The following is a 21,056-nucleotide window of genomic DNA, read 5'->3' on the forward strand; positions in this document are numbered from 1 at the left end:
GACTTGGAGAGAAGGTCCATAGAGAAAAAGAAGACTTGGAGAGAAGGTCCATAGAGAAAAGAAGAAAAAAAACAGCAACCTTTTCTATTTTGAGCACTAACGAATTGAAGCAACCTAAATGTATCTGTATCATTGGTAGAAGGATGGTTATGGAAAAGTTGCAGTCAAAATAAGAGAAAGGTCTTCTTTTGGTTACTTATGAAAGACAGGCTAAGCACTAGAAATTTGCTACCAAGGAAAAATATGTATCTGGATGATTACAATTGTGCTGTTTGCAGCCTATCCTCTGAAGAAACTCCTCTGCATCTCTTCCTTGATTGTCAATTTGCAGTGGACTGTTGGAGCACTTTGGGTTTTTCATTCGAGATTCTGTTGATCCTTTTCAAACAATCACTTCATTCAGGGTCCAGCTTGGTGTTCCTTTTTCTATGGAGATAATCATTTCAGTGAGTTGGGCCATTTGGTCAGTAAGAAATGACGCAATTCGCAGAAATGTGCAGCCGGATATCTCGGATGCAAAACGCCACTTCATGAATGATTTTGCTCAAGTTATCCTTACAGCAAAGAAAGCTTATGTACCCTATATTAGTCGATGGCTAGAAGTTTATGTGCAATTGCTTTTATTTTCTTCGTTTCGTTTTCTTGACGTTTGCCGTAAACTCTTGCAATTTTTTTTTTAATAAAAACACAGTAGGGGCTTGCACCCTCCTGTTTTCCTAAAAGAAAATGTATCTGTATCCCCTACTCGACCTACCTGTAGAAGAGACAGACGGTCCAGAGGGAGAAAGGGGGACAAAAAAAACGGCGTGGACGCCGTGGATCTTGCGGCGTTGTCCGTTGGTACTGTAACTGTCTGGAATGCTCGTTGCGGCAGTGACAGCTTGCTAGCCAGGCCAGCAGCCCCCAAGGACGGACAGGCAGGTGCGCACACGAATCCCCGGCGCGCCGCTCCCGCCTGCTGCGAGTCTCGCATCATCGGCCGCGCCTGCGCCCGCCCCCACCCTGGTTTGGCTGCTGCCGGCCCGCGCGGCCGCGGCCCCACGAGACATGTCCCCCACCGCGCGTCCCCACGCCTCACCACCTGGTTTTTGCTTGTTTGTTTCAGCGACATGCCGCTGAGCTCATTTAACTAGCTGGCATATCTGCATATGGCTGCAAATAATGTGTTCGGCTGATCTGATCTTGGATTGTTTAGCTTATTCTCTCTCACAGAACACTATTAAATCATCCAAAATTAACCGAACGAAATCTGTACCAGCCGAACACCTGGTTAGTTTTTTCCTTTAGTATTATATTAGTGATGGCTGCAAATAACTTTTGCTTGTACGAGCTGGGCTAAGCTCATGTGGAAAGACGTGTAAAACGTGGTTTTACTGGTTCATGATGAGCATATACGTGCCTAACTAATGCAAGTAGTTTCATATAAAGTATATTAGTTTAGCGTCCATAGGAATGGGAACCAGATTATCTCCCGTGATCTAATCCCGCCCCTAATCTTGGGGCACACTGATTGATGAAAAAGAACAATCGACAAAAAATAGTGTAGGATGTAAAACCGGATCACCATGCACGAAACGCAATTGTTGCAAGGGATCACCGACCACAGAACCGAAAGAGGCCGACAAGTCACACATACCACTTCATTACTCTGCCATCTCAATCTCCTCTTTTTTTCATTGCATTTTCTTCTCTACTAATAAAGATGGAATAACAAACCTCTATACAAATACATACACCAGACGCCACGGGCAGCAAGGAACAAAACAGGGGAGAGGAGCAAGATGTTCGGCTGGCTGCTCGGTTTTTTTTTTTTAGCCTAAACAGTGTTTTTAAATAGCATAAACAGTGAAAACTCACGTAAACAATATTTTTTTTAGTCCAGCGGAACAAGCTCGAGGTGTGGGTCGTCCGGCCTCCCCTTGTGTCTCATCAACTCTTAAAGAAGGCTGGGCCTGATCCGGTCTGTTAACGAGGGCATTTCAGGGCAACCTGGGTAGGCCCCGAGGCGCAGCAGCAGGCTAGGACAAAAAGTTAGTGCTTCTTGGCTTCTAGTATCACTTGTTGGCATATACACAGCGGGGGTATTTCGGTCATTCTGCACATGTCCTACGGTTTTTCGGCCACCAGGCAGACCTGCGGCATTTCCGCCAATTTCGACAAAAGAATGTGTGGGGCTTGGCCGGGACAGACAGGCGAAGAAGCATCTGCCATCAGGGCTGCTATGATGAGGATGCCGGTGCCGGTGAACGTGGCCGGAAGATCACCGGCGCTCCGTACTGCGGGTAGAGGAGCATCAGGACGGTCGGCGCGTGGACGTAGTTCGGGGACGCCTTCATCTCGAACCGCTGCAGCAGGACGGCCACGGTGAGCTTGGCCTCGAGGCGGGCCAGGTTCTGGCCGATGCACATCCGGGAGCCCAGCCCGAACGGGACGAACGCCAGCGGGTGCTTGGCCGCCCTCGCCGTGCCGCCGGCGAACCGGGCCGGGTTGAACTGCGCCGCGTCGGGGCCCCAGAACCGCGCGTCGTGGTGGATCGCCATGATCGGGATCAGCAGCTCCGTGTCGCGCGGGATCAGGCACCCGTCGGAGAGCCGCACGTCCGTCTTGGCGCGCCGGATCGTGGCCACCGCCGGCGGGTACAGCCGCAGCGTCTCGTTGATGATCATGCCCAGCTGGAATGGAAATACCACGAGGAAAACAGGACAGCAGTGCGTGTCAGCTGCGGGCGACTGGAATGACGGAAATGCCCAAGGCAGGAGATTCGAAAAGAAAATTGGGTGATGTGGCAGTGGGACTGACTGACTCACCGTCTTGAGCCTCGGGAGGTGCTCCTTGGAGGGGAGCTCGTCGGGGCCGCAGACGTCGAGGACCTCGCGGCGGGCGCGCTCCTGCCACTCCGGGTGCATGGCCAGGAGCACGGTGGCCCAGGCCAGGAGGTTCGTCGTCGTCTGCTTCCCGGCGAAGAAGAACGTCTTGCATTCCTCCAGCATGTCCGCCACCGGGATCGCCGCGGGCGTCGTCCTCTCGCCGGCATTGATCATGGCGCCGAGAAGGTCGCGGAAGCCGCCGCCGGAGTGGCCGGCCTGAACCTCCTCGGCCTCGGCCTCGTCGCTGCGCCGGGAGATGAGCCGGGTCAGGCTCCGCCGTATCTCCCTGTCCAGCTTCCACGACTGCCAGTTCTTCTTGGTGGGCAAGAACCTGCAAGCAACGTTTCGGTCAGCCTGCTAGCTAGCTGTCTTTGAAAGAAAAATCCGAGACGGCTCAGACGGGGATGAGACGCGCCGCCATTAGGTAGGTAGTACGCACCGGTATCCGGGGACGAGGACCTTGCGGAAGGCCTCGGAGGCGTAGGCCATCAGGCGGCCCTGCATGGCGAACACGACGCGGCCGTCGTCGTAGCTGCGGCCGAAGGTGGCGCGCGTGATGGCCTCCTCCGTGACGGCCTGGAACCACTCCGCGACGTCCACCTCCACCTCGCCGCTCGAGGCGGCGGCCGCCATGGCGCGCCACTTCTCCGCTAGCGCCGCCACCGACCTGCCGACGTGGGGCACCAGCCGCTGCAAAGAACCAAGCAAGAAGAACAAGGCGCGCGTCAGGCACACCGCACCGGCCGGCGCACGCACGACGAACCAAGAAGAGCAGAGCAGAGCGGCGAGGCGCGGCCCGTGTCTTACGTTGAGGTTGTCCGGGTAGAAGGCGTCGGTGAGGACGCGGCGGTGGAGCGCCCACTTGTCGCCGTGGAGGCTGACGAGGCCCTCGCCCTCGAGCTGGCGCACGACGGGGTGCGCCTCGTAGCGGTCGAACGCCTCCGCGCGCGTGAGGAAGATCTCGCGCACCAGCTCCGGCTCCGCCACCGTCAGGCGCGGCGTCGGCCCGAACCAGATCAAGAAGGTCGGTCCTGCACATGTGGACAACGCCGCCGATCAATCAACCAACCAACTGATCGACGAACCGCGAATTGCCAAGAACACAGAAACCAGAGGAAAAGAAAAAGAAAGAAAGAAAGAAAAAGACTTTGGACTTGTACTGGCTACTGCGCTAGTTTAGTTTTCTCCCATGTGCTCCGCTCATGATCCAAAGCCCAGCTCCATTGAATGCAAGAGCCAGAGGGGCAGGATCGAGCAGGGGAAGGACATGGACAAGAGCTTGCAGCATGGCAGGGCAGCAACAACCGAGGTGAGATTATTGACATGTCTCTGGGAGTGATGAGTCTGGAGGAGGAAGGAAGAGCCGAAGAGGGAACCATGAGCCCCGTAAGCGCAATTGGATAGAGAGAGAAGCTGCGCTGCGGCTGCGCTGTGCTGTGCTGACAACAAGAGACAAAAGCTGAGCCCCTGGCCGCAAACAGACATGCACAGGGAAGGGAGCAATTCTGCAGGAGGAGAGAGAGAAGGCGCCGGAAAGCTAGCGGACAGGGAGGGAACAGATCACGGAGCGCAACCAAAAAGATGAGCGAGCAATGAAACGGAACGGGCCGGGGGGTGGGGGGAGGGGGGACACATGCTCGGCGACGTAACACATGGGCGAAAGCGAGAGGTGGGAGAGAGGCCAGGCCACGCACCGTAGATCTTCCGCCAGTAGTGGTAGAAGGCGAGCACGCGGGGCAGCGCGTTGTGGGAGGATGGCGGCGACATGGGCTTGGACGAGGCCTCCGCCATGAGCCCCACCATCTCCTTCACGGACCCCAGCAGGAACCGGTACGGCGGGCCGCGCACGCCCTGCGCCGCGAAGTGCTCCTCCAGGCGACGGGGCCGCCACCACAGCGCGTCCGCCACGCGCGCCGCCACGTGCAGCGCCAGCCACGCCACCACGGCGACCGCCGCCGCTCCCCACGACAGCCAGCCCGCGCCGCCCGCGTCCATCTCCTGCTCCCCCATTGCAGTCTGAGTCGTCTCTGCCTCCTCCTCCTCCTCCTCCTCCTCCTCCTCCTTTGCTTCTTGGAATGGAACCAAGCAGGGTGGCGGAGTTGGGTTTCTGGTAATGGCCGTGCGCTTTGTGTGCCACGCACGCAGAGACAGAGGATTCGGAAGGAAAGGGTGGTGGTAATGGCGGGGGGGTCTGTGGTGAGAAGGGAGGGAGGGGCAGGGCGGTTATATAGTGGTGGGGGAGGTCGACGGGGAGAGGCCGTGTTCCGGCGGGCGATGGAGCCGGGAGGGAGGAGCGCAGGGATGACTGATGAGAGAGCGAGAGGGACAAGTTTTGTTTTGGAGCTGGTGGGATGTAAGGGTCAACGACGTGGGCTTTGAAACTTTGTTTAATTGACCATGTTGGATGGATGGTGTGTGTAGCTTGAGATGTTTAAAAGTTTCATTCATTTTTAGTCCTAACTAAACTTTCATGTCCATTGTGGGTTAAAAACAAACAAAATCATTCCTCTAACAGAAAACTCATGTGCCAACAATCTCACTATTTACTATGGAACTTCTACCATGTTAGTCCTCACGACACATGCTAAAGGAAAAACGATAAATAAATCATAATTTTTTACAATAATTAGAAACATCATGTCTTTAATTTGATAAACTCTAACCCATCATTGTTAATAATATCCATTGAGTTTACGAAAAATTACCAATTTCAACCATTATAAAAAATACACAAAGTAATCCCTAAATTATCCACCCCTACTTATTACCAAAGATAATTAAGAAAACCCTTTAATTCATATCTATATTAATAACCCTTTAATTTTTCTATATCCTCAAATCAACGTCTAAATAGTAATATAAGCTGTTATGTAAAATAATTTGATAACCATAAAATATGCTATATATGTTTCTAAATTATACCATAGTAACTAAGAGTATAATTAGGATCTAGAATATATATTTTTAATAAAAAAATAAAAGGAAAATTTAAATATAATACAATAATCACTAGAATTTAGATACAAAATTCAACAACTAAGAGGCCGTTTGGTTGCGCGAAACCGATTCAATTCTTCTCAGAATCACGAGAAACACGGCCAAACGAGAGAAGTGAGAAACCTTTCAGCCAAGAAACGTTTCACCATCTTTGCCTTTGGCTCCTAAATCCCCCCAATAGTAGTTTTGCAGTGTTTCGATCCCATTTCTTTTTTGCTCTTGTACATGCTATCAATTTTATTTTATTTTAAATATAACCATTTTTAATGCAACAAATTAAAAAAATTGTATTTGAGTTCTTTTTCACCTATAAAAATGTAGATTAATTTTGAAACATTTTTTTTGTTCATACAATTTTTAAGAAGAAAATATTTTTCCTTATGGATCATAATCCAGTCTAAAAGCTAAACAGTTTCATAAACTGATTCGGATTCATCTACTAAAACATTTCTTGAGAGACACCGGATCTAAAATGTTTCTACAAGATTCTAGATCCCTATCAAATGCACCCAAAAATATCAAAAGTCTAAAGTCAATATATATATAGTCATGGTATCACGGAAGAGATTCAATGCAAAGGATGACAACACAAATCTTTGTATTATTGACAACACAAATCTTCATATTATTGTCCATAATGCAGTCGCCACATAAGTACAGTATAAGCCGCATTAAAAAATCTAAATTGATTATCATACTAATTAGAAATACTTTTCCATTAATACGATGTAATCTAATAATTACCGAGAATAATAGCCTTTGGATTTATTCAAATTTCTAAAAAAAATACCAACTTTTGTCATTATGAAAAGTAATTTAAAGTATTGTTAAATCTCTTATGAATTAATCACATCTTGCACTAGGAAAGATAATATAAGTGACCCTAAGATTTTCTTTTAAATTACCCATATCTTTAATTAATCAACCACACTCTCGAGCACCAGAGCACCAGTAGATATGGTCTATTGTGTTGGATTTTATTAGGCTTGACCTATTTTTTTTAATTAAAATCAAAAAAATCCTAAGGTCCAAATTAAATGCTAGGTGCAAGAGAAACTTAATGGCGGGTTGATTATGGTTGATGGTTGGACTTGTAACGGTCATGGTTATAGCTGCGGACTAGTAACTCCTGTTATTATGTTTGCGGTTACTAAGTAATTGATGAATGCCTTCATAACATCTAGGTTCATTGTCTACCTCTTTGCTTTCCATCTCTCGCTTATAAGAAAGTGTCGTTTTGGACTTTTAGACTTCTCTACCTCTTTGCCTTCCATCTCTCGTGCCTATAAGAAAGTGTCGTTTTTGACTTTTAGACTTTTTGTTTGACCGTTCGTCTTATTAAAATTTTTTATGAAAATAATAAAGTAAATAAATCATTATCAAAGTATCTCTAATGATAAAATAAGTCATAACAAAACAAATAATATTTACACAAAAATTTTAAATAAGACAAACGGTCAAACAAGAAGTCTAAAAGTCAAAAACCACACTTTCTATGGGACGAGGTAGTACACATCTACGACTATTTAAAAAGGTAAACATAGTGCTAAATGGAACCAAGTAAACATGAATAGATTAGTACAAATATTTATTGTAATAGTTTGTCAAGAATAGAAAATGCTCTCTTAACGAACTACATACTAATGACGCTCTCAAAACATTTTAAATTGTGTTAATACTCGATAAGAACAAAAATTGTATGTGTTCCTTAGATAAGTTTATACACTTTTGATACAACATTATGCCATACCAATACTAATAATTTTATTTTTAGAACTCTATGTTTTTATAAAATAATACTAGTACAGATAAAATTCTCCACTGTAAAATTTAACATCTCGAGTATCATGGTGCACGGTGAAATGACTATTCGTACCATAGTAATTAAGAGTATAATTTAGGATCTAGAATATATTTTAATACAATATAAAAGGAAAATTTAAATAAAAATATAGTAATCACTATAATTTAGATAGAAAAATCAACAACTAAGAAGCCGTTTGGCTGCACAAAATCGATTCGATTCGATTCTCTTCAGAATGACGAGAAACACGACCAAATGAGAGAACTGAGAAACCTTTTAGCCAAGAAATGTTTCACCATCTCTGCCTTGGCTCCTAAACCCCCAGAGTAGTTTCACAGTGTTCCGATTTAGTTTCAATTTTATTTTATTTTAATTATAATAATTTTTAATGCAACAAATTGAAATAAATTGTTTTTAAGTTCTTTTTCACCTATAAAATGTAATTAATTTTGAAACGTATCTTTATTTATACAATTTTTAACAAAAAAATTCCTTATGAATCATAATCCAGTCTAAAAGCCAAACTGTTTCATAAAGTGATTCTCATTCATCTCCTAAAACGTTTCTTGAGAGAATCGAGATCCAAAACATTTCTACAAGAGTCTGAATCCCTATCAAACGCACCCTAAAAATATCAAAAGTTTAAAGCTTATATAACTCATGGTATCACGGAAGAGATTCAATGCAAAAGATGACAACACAAATCTTCATACTATTGACAACACAAATCTTCGTATTACTGTCCATAATGGAGCCGGCACATAAGTACATAATAAGCTGCATTAAAAAAATCTAAATTGATTATCATACTAATTAGAAATATTTTTCCATTAATTCGATGTAATCTAATAATTACCGAGAATAATAGCATTTCAATTTATTCCATTTTCTAAAAAATTACCAATTTTTGTCATTATGAAAAGTAATTTAAAGTATTGTTAAAATTCCTTTGAATTAATCACATCTTGCACTAGGAAAGATAATATAAGTGACCCTAAGATTTTCTTTTAAATTACCCATATCTTTATCTAATCAACAACGCTCTCGAGCATAGTAGATATGGTATGTTGTGTTGGATTTTATTAGGGTAGACCTAATTTTTTAATTAAAATCAAATAAATTCTAAAGTCTAGATTATTTTTATTTAAAATCAAATAAAATAATACTAGTACAGATAAAATTCTTCACTATAAAATTTAACATCTCGAGTATCATGGTGCACGGTGAAATGACTATTCGTACCATAGTAATTAAGAGTATAATTTAGGATCTAGAATATATTTTAATACAATATAAAAGGAAAATTTAAATAAAAATACAGTAATCACTAGAATTTAGATAGAAAATTCAACAACTAAGAAGCCGTTTGGCTGCGCAAAACCGATTCGATTCTCTTCAGAATGATGAGAAACACGACCAAATGAGAGAACTGAGAAACCTTTTAGCCAAGAAATGTTTCACCATCTCTGCCTTGGCTCCTAAACCCCCAGAGTAGTTTCACAGTGTTCCGATTTAGTTTCAATTTTATTTTATTTTAATTATAATAATTTTTAATGCAATAAATTGAAATAAATTGTTTTTAAGTTCTTTTTCACCTATAAAATGTAATTAATTTTGAAACGTATCTTTATTTATACAATTTTTAACAAAAAAATATTTCCTTATGAATCATAATCCAGTCTAAAAGCCAAACAGTTTCATAAAGTGATTCTCATTCATCTCCTAAAACGTTTCTTGAGAGAATCGAGATCCAAAACATTTCTACAAGAGTCTGAATCCCTATCAAACGCACTCTAAAAATATCAAAAGTTTAAAGCTTATATAACTCATGGTATCACGGAAGAGATTCAATGCAAAAGATGACAACACAAATCTTCATACTATTGACAACACAAATCTTCGTATTACTGTCCATAATGGAGTCGGCACATAAGTACATAATAAGCTGCATTAAAAAAATCTAAATTGATTATCATACTAATTAGAAATATTTTTCCATTAATTCGATGTAATCTAATAATTACCGAGAATAATAGCATTTCAATTTATTCCATTTTCTAAAAAATTACCAATTTTTGTCATTATGAAAAGTAATTTAAAGTATTGTTAAAATTCCTTTGAATTAATCACATCTTGCACTAGGAAAGATAATATAAGTGACCCTAAGATTTTCTTTTAAATTACCCATATCTTTATCTAATCAACAACGCTCTCGAGCATAGTAGATATGGTATGTTGTGTTGGATTTTTTTAGGGTAGACCTAATTTTTTAATTAAAATCAAATAAATTCTAAAGTCTAGATTAAATGCTTGGTGAAATAGAGACTTAATGGATGGTTGGACTTGTAACGGTCATGGTTATGGTTGCGGGCTAGTAACTCTTGTTATTATGATTGCGGTTGCTAGTAATTGTCTAATTGATGAATGCCTTCATGGCGTCTAGGTTCATCCTCTACCTCTTTGCCTTCCGTCTCTTGTGCCTATAAGAAAGTATTGTTTTTTTACTTTTAGACTTTCTGTTTGACCGTTCGTCTTATTCAAAATCAAACAAGAAGTCTAAAAGTTATGATTGTTTTCTGTTGTTCAAACATAAAAAAGTTAAGTTGGTTTGCAGTCTTATTTCATGTATCTTAGGCTCTTCAAACTCCAAAAGTTATGACACAAAAGTTTTATAAGTTTTGTTAACCTTTCTAGATTGGTAAAGTTTATAATTTTTGAATCAATAAATGTTCAGTCATGAATTTTTGAAGTGGGCTGCCCTATTTTACTGTCAGATTAGAGTTCTATTTTGACCTTCAGTTTTGGATGTTGGTTTAGTAGTTCTTCGAGGGCAATTTGGTCAACTACACTGTAGAGTTCTTTGTAGTACATTGTATGACCTTTGCATTGAGTATTTAAACTCTATTTTTGGTTGAATGGTTTGGGAGATATGATTTTTGGTTAAAATGTCGCTGCTATTAAAGACAGAACATGTTCGTCGTCAGTTTGTACGTTGTTTTAAGAGTAGTAGATAACAAAATTTGAACTTTGTTTGAATACTAAAGATGTAGCTTGTTCTGTGTAGAGGCTTGTGGAGTATTTACTTGCTATCATCGCTGTTATGGTATTAAAGATACAAAAACCACAAATAGCACGGCTGCTGTTTTATCGGGGCCAAGTGGAGCTATTTTCGCCGGTTGTTGGTTTGAACATAGGAACGCTTCATATATTGTTTATGAGTGATATTTGGAGTATTTGTGCTGAGTTCATTGTTCTAAAACAGGTGGTGTGCTTATGGATCATTCTTAGCAAACATGTTTGATTTTCAATGAAGACAAGTAAATGTAACGGTGGTTTGCTACAGCTTGGCATGTTATTTAATCTACCTATACTTTGTCATAATATTAACTAAATCAAGATAATATATCTAAGTATGAATTCACTTATCCTTTAATGTAACTTATATATGATCTTTATTGTTCAATCTTTTGTCATGTCTATCATTATGAGGTAAGTGGTATGTTTGAGTGTGGATGAATACGACAGATGAGTATGCTTGCAGTTGCATCATATCATTGCATTGGTTGCATTCTTGTTATGAGCATATGCATCGAGCTAGGTCAGTGAGAAAGTCATATAACTATTCCGAGTGCTCTTGAGCCAGGTCGGTGTGAAAGTTATATGACTATTCCAGAGTGCTCTTGTGGATTATATCACCGCTTGCTAACCACGACCGTACTGGTACAACATCGTACTTTGCCCGAGGAGGGGTTCGATGCAGCTTCATATCTTGTTGGGTATGGAGGCAGTGGACATGCATATGCATTGCATTTGCACTCTTTGAGTTTATTGGTATTGAAGTTTTATGTTGGCTTGAAGGTGAATTTGATGAGTATTGTTTCATTCATATGTGGAGGTGGTTTATTTACTGTATATCATGTTCTCTACATTATGAAAATTTTATTGAATATCCTACATAATGCCATTTACTTCTTTATGGAATTTCATTGGATAAATAACTTGATTATTAACTATTATTTTCTTATGTTGTTATATCTTTCATATTAAATCAATGTCTAATTAACTTGTAGTTTGAATGACATGTTCAGGCAGTTTGCTTGCTGAGATTTATTCTCACCCATCTTATCTTTTCCAGGTGCTTGATTGGATGCTTAGCTTGAAGGGATGGGATTAGCAGCATACCTTCACTCTATTATCCACTTATTGATAATAATAATACTTTTGTCTCACTGTAATAAACTTCGAATTAACTTGCTTGGTCACCATTTGTAGTTTAGTAAAACATTTGTGTTGGAACCTATCTTAATCATAGCTTTTTTTCTCGTGCTGCTTCCGCATTTATAGTTTGAGTAGGGGTTTCTATTGCAGAGTTTTATACTCTGGCATGAAGGAAGGGATGTTAGTGACATCCTAGGCTTTTGTGGTGCCTGAGGTGTTACACAACCGCCAATAGTTAAGGGGGTTATGTAGACTAAAAGGATCTATGGATGGCTAGAGGAGAGTGAATAGCCTAATAAAATTTCTACAAACCCAAAGACACTAGGCAAAGTATGTTAGTAAGGTAGACAATCCTAGTAGCCACTACTTGCCTAGCCTAGTCAATACAAATCAAGCCCTACACAATTGTAGTTGCCAACTTGACAATTTAAACACACAAGCACACAAGCAAACTAGAAGCTACACTAGACAACTAAAGAGCTAGCTAAACAAATCTACTACCAAGAGAGCAAAGATAAACTAGCAACTTAACAAGCAAACTAGCTACTACTACTCAAGTAACAACACAACCACAATATATATGAAATGAAATTACAAGTGTTGAGTGTGCAAACCAACGGAGGCAGTGACAAAGATTTTTCCCCGAGGTTCAGTTGCTTGCCAGCAACCTACGTCCCCATTGAGGTGGATCCTTAGATCACCATTTCGCTAAGAAGATGGTAGATCACCAAGGACCTCTCCAAGCCTCGACTGATTTCACTAGAATTACTCCTTTGCGAATCTACCACGGGATGATCACAAAAGCCCTTGCAATAGCCAATGATCGGTGGTGGCAACAATTATCAAGAGCCCCTCAATGATTCTCCACAAGCACAAAGCTAGCTAGGTCATAGCAATCGCCAAGAGTAACAAGAAATCCTGAGTCATAGATACCACCTAGTGCCACCAAATGCAATCTCTCAAATGCAAAGCACTAGATCACTCCCAATCACATGCAAATAAATGCAATCCCAAAGTTATTAGCAAGTGAGCTGGAGTGTTTGCTTGAGCTCTATGTATGCACTAATATCAGCCAAGGGTTCCAAGAGACTCAACAGAGCTGGTCACACAAGTATATATAGAGCCCACCAAGCAACTAGCCGTTGGAAACAAGCAACAGCTTTTGCGCAATCGCCGGATTGGTCCGGTGCTATCACTAGACTAATCTGATGCTATCTAACATCGCGAACTAGTCGTTTGAACCCTCCAATCATCATATGTAGCGCATAGTCCGGTGACCGTGCTATAGTGAAACACCAGACCAACCTAGTGCAACACAGAAAGGTTCTAGAATGGTTTCAGGCCATCCAATTGATCAGGTGCTCCGCACCAGACTAATCCGAGTTCAATGCAAAACCCTCTCTGGAATAGTGCTAACGCATGATCCGGTGACCCCTAGGTTAACCATCAGATCAATCCGGTGGCTTACCCTAGCCACAGTTAACAGCCCGCGCGTAACTTATAATCTGGTGATTCTGGTGGGACACCACCAAACCAATCCAGTGCCCACTGGAACACCCCAATCAAATTTCAGATGTGCTAACTCCTCAAGTGTTCCAACAACTTATGCATGCGAGTTAGCATTTTACAAACAATTTTAAAAGGATTTTCTGTTGCACCTCACCACATCACTAAGCGTAACGCACATGCAAATGAAACTTACACTTAGTGGCACTTGATAATCGTTACAACTAAATATTTCCTCTCTTTATAATTGCTGCAGCAGTACCCCAAATCTCTCCCAACAACCATATAAAAGGTGGGGCCCACAAGCATGTGGAGGAAAGTATGGTTGAAAAATGATGGTTGGGGTGAGTCCCGCTATTGGTGAAAATGCAATTTCTCTTTATCTAAGGGGAGATAGAGAAAATATTGATAGCGACCAAAATTAGGGAGAGTTATTTGGGACTGCCGGAGCAAATGAAAAATATCATTTTATCTAATATAACAGATTTTTGGGATACGGCCGGTGAGCTATTGGGGGACTGCCCTTTGTCCTGCAAGGAAGATGAACGTCTGATTGCCGGTCTTTTTTAGCACCTTATAGTTGTATATGGCCTACTGGTGACAGCTTACTGTTTGTACGAGCTCTTGGTGATCAGGGCTGTCCGATGGCGAACGATTTTGATGTCCAGGCCTGCGATACTCCGTGTATATTTTGGGACGGCAATGTGATTGTGTGGTGTGCGTTGCTGTGATATGATGCTGCATGATCACCCCTTTGCTGGCTTGCATGTAACCTCTCAAGTTCCGTGTAACTGATTTTTGTACAGAAAGGTACTCGATCCAGTTAGCCATGAAATAGTTGAGGGCTGCAATACGTACGTGTAACCAACACTATATACTCTTCGTGTTTTTAGATTTACACGTGTAAAAAATGACATGACTACAGCCATTTCAAAGCACGTCTATCCGGTATAGTAATCCGGTTTTTATTGATGCTGGTGGTTATACAGGGATCTGCATTCTTCTCGGTCATCTGCCATAGGCAGGTCAAAATGGCATTTTTAGCATTTTGTGACATTTTTAGCGTCGATGTCCTCCCACTCAACACACACAGTGTGCAATGTCAGCCAACTGAACCATCTTCATTATCTGTGAGGATAAGACATTCTATCTTTATTATTTTTATTAGTGGTCGTACGCTTATTTTTTGTTGATAACAATAGAACAATCATCCCCTTAAATTAGGTCTAATAATATCATTACCTTTGAGCATCTCCAAGAGGCTTTTTGTATGGCTCTTTATCATAAAATTTAGAAACCAAACAAAAAAAATCATTTTTCAATAGACTCTCTAAACCATTCTCCATATCTTCCGCTCTCTAAAATCACCCTTCTTGCTCTCCACTTATGAAGAGGCTATATCACTCTCTAAATCCAATATATGGTAGTTTTCTCATGATTTTTTTTTCATACAAGGAAAAATATGATAAGTTATTGGAGTATAGAGAACATAACTTGTAGAGTTCATTGGAGACACAAGAGATATAGAGAGAGAATATTCATGGGATGACTCTCCAATAGAGATAGAGATTGAAATTTAGAGATAGTTTTGGAGTTATGTCCCCAATAATAGTCTAAGAGCGAAAATTCCTATCTCCCAAATTTCCATCCTCTACTCTTGTGAGTGCGCTGTCCCTCCGCTCCCTCGAGTATTAGAGTTATGTCCAATTTTACTAAGAGTACTAGTAAGTAATGAATTAGAAATAAGAGTCTTGATTGGTTTACTGTATGGTGCATGACTCGAACTCACAACCCATGCTTATAAGAGTTAGAATAGAGCGCGTCTAGCCACGGTAAAGTCCAATTCCAGAATGTATTGGAACAGATGACACAAGCTGTATGTTCTGCTGCAATGCATCAGCATTTCTATTGGTAGAGGTAAAATTTGCAATCATAGTGGCAACCACTCCCAAACACTATAGTGCCGATATAGCCCACTCTTAAAACACATTATCATAGACAAACATGTATATGGGTTCACCGTAAATTTTTCATATTGGTAAATTAGTTGGTAACTTTTAGATAGGTACAATATGAGTACTTTGGGTTTTTTTCTATAATACCAAAGATAGGTACGATATGAGTACTTTTAGCAGAGAATTCTGATGATCACTGTAGAAGTACTTTTTTTGGGTGGGGGGGAGAGGTTTATATGTACCCCCAAGCCGTCCATTTGAGTGTTGTTGGAGCTAAGGATTGGTTCTAGTGAGTTGAGGCTCATCTCTAGTGCCCTAGCCACCAAAAGTGTTTCAGAAAATATTAGGTGATTTGTGTGGTGCTTTAAAAAGTGTTTATGCTAGTTAGATCACTATCTTGGCGCTTGCTCTAGACTTAGGCTTAATGTTTTGTGAGGTTTGCATACCTTTTACAACTCGGTGCTTGCGCATCATTGTTGTACACTAGTGGCTTGCAATCTTGCAAGATCATACCAACTGTGTTTGTGTTGTGGTTGCCTAACTTATATGGGAGGAAACGAGGCCCACGATGTTTGAGCCGGAAGCTTGATAGATGGTGGGTAGCGGTCCGGGAGAGGCCATCTCGGAGACCCATCTGCACATGGGGAAGGCCTGGTGGCTATCCACGGAGTTACCCGATTGGGAGCTTGGCCGGCCATTGCGAGGGGCTCCAATAAGGACTAGTGGGAAGCGTTTCTCGATAGCTCGAAAAAAATACCATCACCATGAGTTTGCATTCTCTATCTCATTTAAGCTTCCGCACTTACTTGCATTCCTTTGGTTGTGTGCTTTATATTGCTAGTCTATCTTGCTAGGTTAGTTGATAGGATTAGAATCTAGCGCGCAAAACTCTTTTACTGTAGAGATAGTAAACACTTCGTAAAACCTTAGTTGCACATTTAGATAGATATTTTGCATAGCCTTTGATAAGTAGATTTTTAGTTGGCCATTAGTTTTTGAGTTTCCTAATTCACCCTCCTCCTCTTAGGCGTCACGATCCATTCAATAAGCAAAATCAAAGCCACACTTGTAGCAAAGTTTGGCGAAAAAAAAGTCAAAATGCGTGGAATAGGTTGTTAAAAAAGAATGGTATGCCATAGTTGCGGCAGTGAACCAAACGACCATCTAAAAAACTGTGGCATGGCTAACTTGTAGTGTGGTAATGTTTGGCAACAAACCCAACATGGCCTAAATACTAAGATAATCAATCGCAAATTGGGCATCCTTAATGATGAGCTTGCTTGAACCGGTCGAGGTAACCTTGCAAGAGTTCATGGAGATGTTCAATGGCCCGCTACCAACGGAGGTGATCACGGCACTCACAACCCTTTTCAACCTCGAAGATAATGCCATCGGGGAGATGGATGATGCCCTGATCAATCTCATCGCTGATGGTGGTGCAAAGCTGCACTTTAGCTAGCACCTGAACTTCGACATATGTGTTGTGCGGTGCTATGGTTTGGAGGCATATAGTTGCACAGAGACTGAGTGACATAGTGCAACCAGAGCTGGGGTGGTAGCATTGATCTTTGTTTAACAAAGGGTTTCGAGGATGGCCCTTGTATGGCAGCAGAGTTAGCAGTAACATGTAGACATTTTGTGACATGGTAGCAATGGTTCTCGATGATGTTTTGGTAGCTATGTTCCTCGAGTATGTTTGTTGGAGTCCGACAGTAATTTCACACCTGAACAATGAGTGATATATAACAGATGATAAACAAGTAATTTCACACAGACTCAGTAGTACACATGGAAAAATCCATTCCCTATATTTCTGGAGGTGACCTAAATGCAGAGAAGAAGTATGTGCCAGATTAAATAATGCTACAGTTCATTGCCATGAGGAATTTCTCCCCTGTTTAGAGAAAATTAAACAAAACAAGAATATTTGTTATACAATGAACCTCATCATTAACTTTTCAGATATACATCCAGATATATAGAACAGTACGTATACAGTATGATTTCGTTCCTACCCAATTAATATAGCGCATATACATCTGCTGCTGGCACTGTACAACAGGGTATAGCTAGCTCAACACTGATAGCGAAAGCACAGTGCAGACAGTAGAGCAATCCTTATCTGTGGTATAGCTAGGGCAGTGGACACTTTGTATGATGATGGATTTAAGGTTTATTATGCGCCGTGCTTCTCATAATTGAACTGTTTGCACAGTGTCTCAATCGGAGCCATGGAAATATATTGTACACGTGGATTGATCAACATCGCAAATGCAAATAGCAGTCTCTCAACCTTACTTTGTATTGGTTTTCTCAAAAAAGGACAAGAGCACTACTGCCATTCATTGAAGTGAAGAAACAAGTTTGAAAGATACAAGCACCAGTCCGATGAGAACGAAAACGAGTATCGAATCTTCGTTCGGTTACATGGGAATCAATCTTAGCCGAATGGTTTCTTCACAAATTTCTTTAGCGTCGGAACTGTTCCGGGCGCGGAACGGCCAGGAACAGGCCGACCGAAAGGAGCCTAAAAGAAGAATGGCCTTATGTCGCATGGAGGTTTAAGCACCTAATAACAAGCTTTCACATAGTGTTTTGAAAAGTTATATTTCTTTCTTCCAAATATTGCAGCTTACCTATTTTTGTTTAAACGAACCTCACTGTCTACGAAGCGTAGATTTATGCATCAGCTTTTCCATAAGAATATCTCTCAAGAAATATATGTGTTCCGTACATATATGGACTTTTTTTATTAAAAGGACATACAGGGGTCGACACAATATCTCATTAGAAAATTTTGTACCGAGTTAACTCCCAAAGGAATTGAATTTTTCATTTTAGCCATGCAATATATACTTACTTAGAAGCACCTTTGGACATACAATTAATGCATGTTGCGTCCTCCGTTTCAAATTATAAACGTTTTGGTTTTTCTAGATATACATTGTTTTTACTATGTACCCAGATATAGTGTATATCTAAGTGGACAACAAAAGCCATATATTTTGAAAAGCCAAAACGTCATATAATTTAGAATGGAGGGAGTATATAATACATGCTCGTGGAGCAAGAACTTTGCCATACAAATACATCGCTGTATACACAGATCATGCCATGCTAAGAACAGGCTATGCATACTATATCCCATTGATTATTTGTGTCGTCCTCCCACATATATATTCTGATGTGATTTCTCGGAGAAATCTCATGATTGTCTGTACATACGTATACGTGTACGTAGTGAGGACAACTAATCAAACATCATTTCGATTTCTCTAATACTTAACAATGCTGGCTTGCCCAATTAATCTTGATGTATATATGTATCTAGCCACCTAGGTTTCTGATCCTCTGCAAGCTAGCACCAGGAGCGAAACAGATGGATTGGCAACTGTCCCTGGGCTGAGCTGATGAACCACAATGATTGTAGCCAGCCACATACCCTGTGATCAGGTGATCTTAACAAGACCTTAACTGGCACGACACTTTGCCTGCCACATCTAAAAAAAACATACTTTAATTTGCACGTGTCAGGTCAGGTCACCTTTACTTTGAGTTTATATAGGTGTTCTTTTGACGTTATACTCCCCTCGGTTTTAAATATTTGGCGCTTAGGATAAATTATTTAGTTTATATAAAAACCTAAATATCATATATTTAAAGAATGGAATGTCTAAAATTGGGTGAAGTATACGCAAACTACTAATACAAGTCCATCAACCGATGCCAAGAATCTTGTGTTACATGAGTATTAAAAATCAGTTGATAAAATTTAGTACATACAACTAGTCAAAATTATTTATCTTTAGTCTCTCGCTTCATTTGTCTAACAAAATACTTATTTAAAAATACTTTATAATCTCTATCTCGTTATGACAAAAATCATTTACTCTATATGTGGTTTCATCCTTTTTGCATTGTACCTCCGTGGGCAATTTTTATTTAGTCCAAACCTAAGCTTAATTTATATCAACTCTTGTTGTATACTTTTTGTGACATCATGAATCTAAATATTTTCTTTCAGTTTTTTATCTTATTTAATTGTTGCATTTTTTATTCACATAAGTTCAAACTCTAGTGTTTATTGCATATTTTGTTCGAAAACTTCCCTTTAATTTTATTAAAAATGGATTCTAAGTCTTAGACAAGACCCTTAGTTACTGCATTGGCATAATTATTCGTTTTGGTCTACACAAGGACACTTATGATGTTAAATTTCATCTATGAGATAATTATATATGTAGTAATATTGTTTAATAAAAGCATAGTGCCTACAATTAAGCTACAAGCATTGACATGTCTTGATGTTTTAGCCAAAATGTATAAACCTCTGTGAAGTAATAACATACAAAATTCATTGTCAAAGAGTTCATAATATTTATTTAAAATAAATTGTCAATATTATTATTATGTGGTTTGTTATGGGAACATGTCTTTTCACAATCGACAAACTGTAAAATAAATATTTATTGTTAATGTAAGCATGTATATTTGGTATAGATGGCGATATAGAGCATTAACATTTAAGATGGTAGAAGTGGGTAATATATGGTGTACTTTATAGTTATTTAATTCTTTTTGTTAAGAGCTTATATTGTTGATTTATAAGATGTAGATTTGAGGGATATTTTTAGTTTATTTGCTTGTCACGGTACATCTGGGTAATTTAGATGCAAATTGAAGGGGCTACTCTATATTATATATCATAATCAATACCATATGCAGGTGATTTAAAAGCAAATTTAAGGAGCTACTTTAAATTATCTTTCGTAATGGCAGATGTTGGTAGTTTATATGTAGATTTATGAGGTTATTTATGGTTTTCCATCATGACAAAGGTGGGCAACTTTTTCAAGAAAATGGAATAGATTCGATGACTATTATTCTCTAAGACTATATGAAGATTGGAGTGACGAACTAATGACCATTTTTTAGTATTATGTATATTTCTAGGGTTTATGCAATGACTATTATCTTGTGGGGGTTAATGAGGTGGCTCCATTAAGGTCCTCCAATTAGTAAAATTAATATATGTGTTGAAATCTAAGCTTAAGTTATATCCATTCTTGTGTATCCCTTTTACGTGACATCATGAATCTATATCCAAAAATTAAGTAGAAATGTTAGTGCTTACTGTATATTATATCTGAAATTTTCCATTTTTATTTTATTGAAATTTAGATTACATGCCTACATTTTTAGTTATTACAGAGCATAATAGTTGTTTTAGCCTGCACCGTGCCACTTATAATGTTGAATTTTCCATATAGAAGAATTATATGTGTAGTACTATTGTTATATAAAATATAAAGTGCTTAAAAGTTAAATTGCCAACATTGTTATATCATAATGTTTCTATGAAAATGTATAACTCATCAACATCTTATAGTTTTTTTTTGCCACCGAGTATTATTATATTCTAATGGTGAAACAAACTATTATAATTAATTTTAATTTAATGATCATAGAAATATGTAATATAGAAACATACAAAGCATACTTTTGGTTATTCAATCATTTTTTTATAATAACTTATATTTTTGTTTAGACATAAGCCTAAGAGATATTTTAGTTTATTTATTATAAGGGCTGAGGTATGTAATTAGATAAGATTTCAAGGGATAAGTTTATATTATATTTTGCAATGGCATATTTGGTTAATTTAAGGTTTATTTTGTAATATGTCTCATACCGGTAGAGATGGATAAT

The 21,056-nt window shown here is 40.0% G+C and overlaps 1 protein-coding gene across 2 annotated transcripts; it reads right to left on the bottom strand.

Moving 5' to 3' along the window:
- Positions 1-1,656: 1,656 nt before the first annotated feature.
- LOC136471373 (cytochrome P450 734A2-like) lies at positions 1,657-4,958 on the bottom strand. Of its 2 annotated transcripts, XM_066469097.1 has the most exons (5): positions 4,562-4,953; positions 3,675-3,898; positions 3,307-3,557; positions 2,808-3,198; positions 1,657-2,672 (listed from the first exon to the last, which is right to left on the bottom strand). In XM_066469097.1, exons 1-5 carry the CDS (start codon positions 4,875-4,877, stop codon positions 2,220-2,222), a joined length of 1,635 nt encoding a protein of 544 aa, XP_066325194.1. In that variant the 5' UTR covers positions 4,878-4,953; the 3' UTR covers positions 1,657-2,219. The 2 variants fall into 2 exon arrangements, with proteins under 2 accessions (XP_066325194.1, XP_066325193.1); XM_066469096.1 differs by having other exon boundaries at positions 3,307-3,898; positions 4,562-4,958.
- Positions 4,959-21,056: the final 16,098 nt, after the last annotated feature.

This window comes from Miscanthus floridulus, chromosome 8 (genome assembly GCF_019320115.1).
Source record: "Miscanthus floridulus cultivar M001 chromosome 8, ASM1932011v1, whole genome shotgun sequence".
NCBI lineage: Eukaryota > Viridiplantae > Streptophyta > Magnoliopsida > Poales > Poaceae > Miscanthus > Miscanthus floridulus.